This window comes from Panulirus ornatus, chromosome 56 (genome assembly GCF_036320965.1).
Source record: "Panulirus ornatus isolate Po-2019 chromosome 56, ASM3632096v1, whole genome shotgun sequence".
Lineage (NCBI taxonomy): Eukaryota > Metazoa > Arthropoda > Malacostraca > Decapoda > Palinuridae > Panulirus > Panulirus ornatus.
This window is the reverse complement of record NC_092279.1, coordinates 25134185-25136547: the sequence shown is the minus strand read 5'-3', so window position 1 is coordinate 25136547 and position 2363 is coordinate 25134185. Positions and strand designations below refer to the sequence as shown.

At 40.0% G+C, this 2363-nt stretch overlaps 2 protein-coding genes across 10 annotated transcripts in view; one reads left to right on the top strand and one right to left on the bottom strand.

Annotated features, from left to right (window-relative positions):
• Positions 1 to 2363, top strand: part of LOC139766023 (uncharacterized) — a 423019-nt gene that overhangs the window by 327038 nt on the left and 93618 nt on the right. The gene's annotated exons all lie outside the window — the stretch shown is intronic.
• pirk (poor Imd response upon knock-in) lies at positions 1324 to 1870 on the bottom strand. The gene is made up of 2 exons (XM_071693557.1): positions 1724 to 1870; positions 1324 to 1476 (listed from the first exon to the last, which is right to left on the bottom strand). The coding sequence occupies exons 1-2, from the start codon at positions 1868 to 1870 to the stop codon at positions 1324 to 1326; spliced, it is 300 nt and encodes a 99-aa protein (XP_071549658.1).

Genomic DNA, 2363 nt, shown 5'->3' with positions numbered 1-2363 from the left:
CACACACACACACCACTAACACACACACACACACACACACACACACACACACACACAACACACACACACCACACACACACACACACACACCCACTAACACAACACACAACACACACCACAACACAACACACCCACACACCACAACAACCACACACAACACACCTCACTCACACACCACACACACACCACCACTAACACACACACACACACACACTCACACACCACTCCACACACACAACACACACACACACACCCATAACACACACACAAAAACACACACCACAACACACACACACACACACACACACACCACACAAACACACACACCACGACACACACACACAACACACACACACACACACACACAACAACACACACACACTACCCCACTAACACACACACCACACACACACACACACAATCACACACACACACACACACACACACACACTCCCCTCACCACTAACACCACACACACACACACACACACAACACAACACACACTCACACACCACTAACACACACTCACACCACACACACACACACTCAAAACCACACACACACACTCACACACACACACCTAACTCAACTCCACACACACACACACACACACACACACACACACACACACACACACACACACCACTAACACACACACACACACACACACACCTCACTATAACCCATCTCAGCCCGGTGGGACATGGTTGAAATCTTTACTTTCGTGTAATAATTATCGACGATAAGAGACACATTATTCAGGGGGAAACCATAGGCAAGACGCCAACGATTCCCACAGCACAAGATGGTATTAATTAAACTAATTACTTTGAGATAATGAATGGGTTCCTTTCGGCAATATCTCGTCCTCTGAGTGAAGTTCATTTTTTTTTGAGAAAGGTTTATGACTCAAAATGTAACTATAGGATAATATTGTTTAATCTGTTCGTTATTTGTATAATGTCAGATAGGTTCGATATATCATGGGAAGGTACGAATGATCTGGTTTCCTTATATAGTCTAGTGTCAAACTAGCAGATTCTGACCGTCCGGTCTAGCTTCTGTGAGCTGTGGTGAACCATGTTTACCACGGGGGGTGTGTGTGGATGTAACCCCCGGAGAATTCTACGGGGGCTGCCTCTCTGTAGCGAGGCCTCCCTGAACTACTGAAGGTGAAGTACCCACGTTGTTAAACGACCCGCCACCTCTCCCTTCCCCGCCTTCATCTAGGGAGTGTAGATGTTTGTTTTTCATTATAATCACAAGTTTATTTTCAGGAGATGGACGCTGCTGTGAGAATGTGCAAGGTAGAAATAATGTTGCTTATTTCCGTCTCATGTTATTGATAATATATATCCGTGTCATGTTATTGATAATAAATATCCGTGTCATGTTATTGATAATAAATATCCGTGTCATGTTATTGATAATAAATATCCGTGTCATGTTATTGATAATAAATATCCGTGTCATGTTATTGATAATAAATATCGTGTCATGTTATTGATAATAAATATCCGTGTTTTTTAAATTGAAAAATAAACACCCGCCCTCATGTTATTGATAATAAATATCCGTGTCATGTTATTGATAATAAATATCCGTGTCATGTTATTGATAATAAATATCCGTGTCATGTTATTGATAATAAATATCCGTGTCATGTTATTGATAATATCCGTGTCATGTTATTGATAATCGATATCCGTGTCATGTTATTGATAATAAATATCCGTGTCATGTTATTGATAATAAATATCCGTGTCATGTTATTGATAATAAAAATCCGTGTCATGTTATTGATAATGAATATCCGTGTCATGTTATTGATGATATATATCCGTCTCGTGTTATTGGTAATGAACGCCATTATTATTATTATTATTTTCTTACGTGTCGATAGACAATCCTTAATTACCAAAGTCTCTTAGAAGACTTTGATGGTTGGGGATTTAGAAATGTAATTAATCCCCCTTTTTCCCCTGGGTCATGTTTAAATAAGATTAACTCCATAAAATTTTCATGCCCATCACCATAATGAGATGGGAGAGTCAGCTTAATTTCTGGACACTGGAAGTGGGTCATAATAGGTCATTTGGTAGTTCACACGAACCAGTGAGGATAGTGGCTGAATTCAAGACCTTGTTAAATACCATCTGGTCACGTCACCTCCACCTGTGTACCACGGAAACGTCAAAAAATTCCAAGTTTGATAGTCTACCAAAAAAAAAAGAAAAAGGAGAATACGGAATACATGAGTCTCCGGTGAATTTACTTCAGGCTTTATGAAGCTAAAATGACCATGACTGTATCTGTGATACTGGAGATACAGGGAAGAAAATGGGGCTTATCTTTTCGGTGTT

What these genes read in the sequence shown, in the direction of transcription:
- pirk (XM_071693557.1), bottom strand. Translation starts at nt 1,870, where the DNA reads ATGGCGTTCATTACCAATAACACGAGACGGATATATATCATCAATAAC. An exon ending in ACATGACACGGATATTTATT is followed by an intron (nt 1,477 to 1,723) that starts ATCAATAACATG and finishes TTTATTATCAAT; the next exon opens with AACATGACACGGATATTTAT.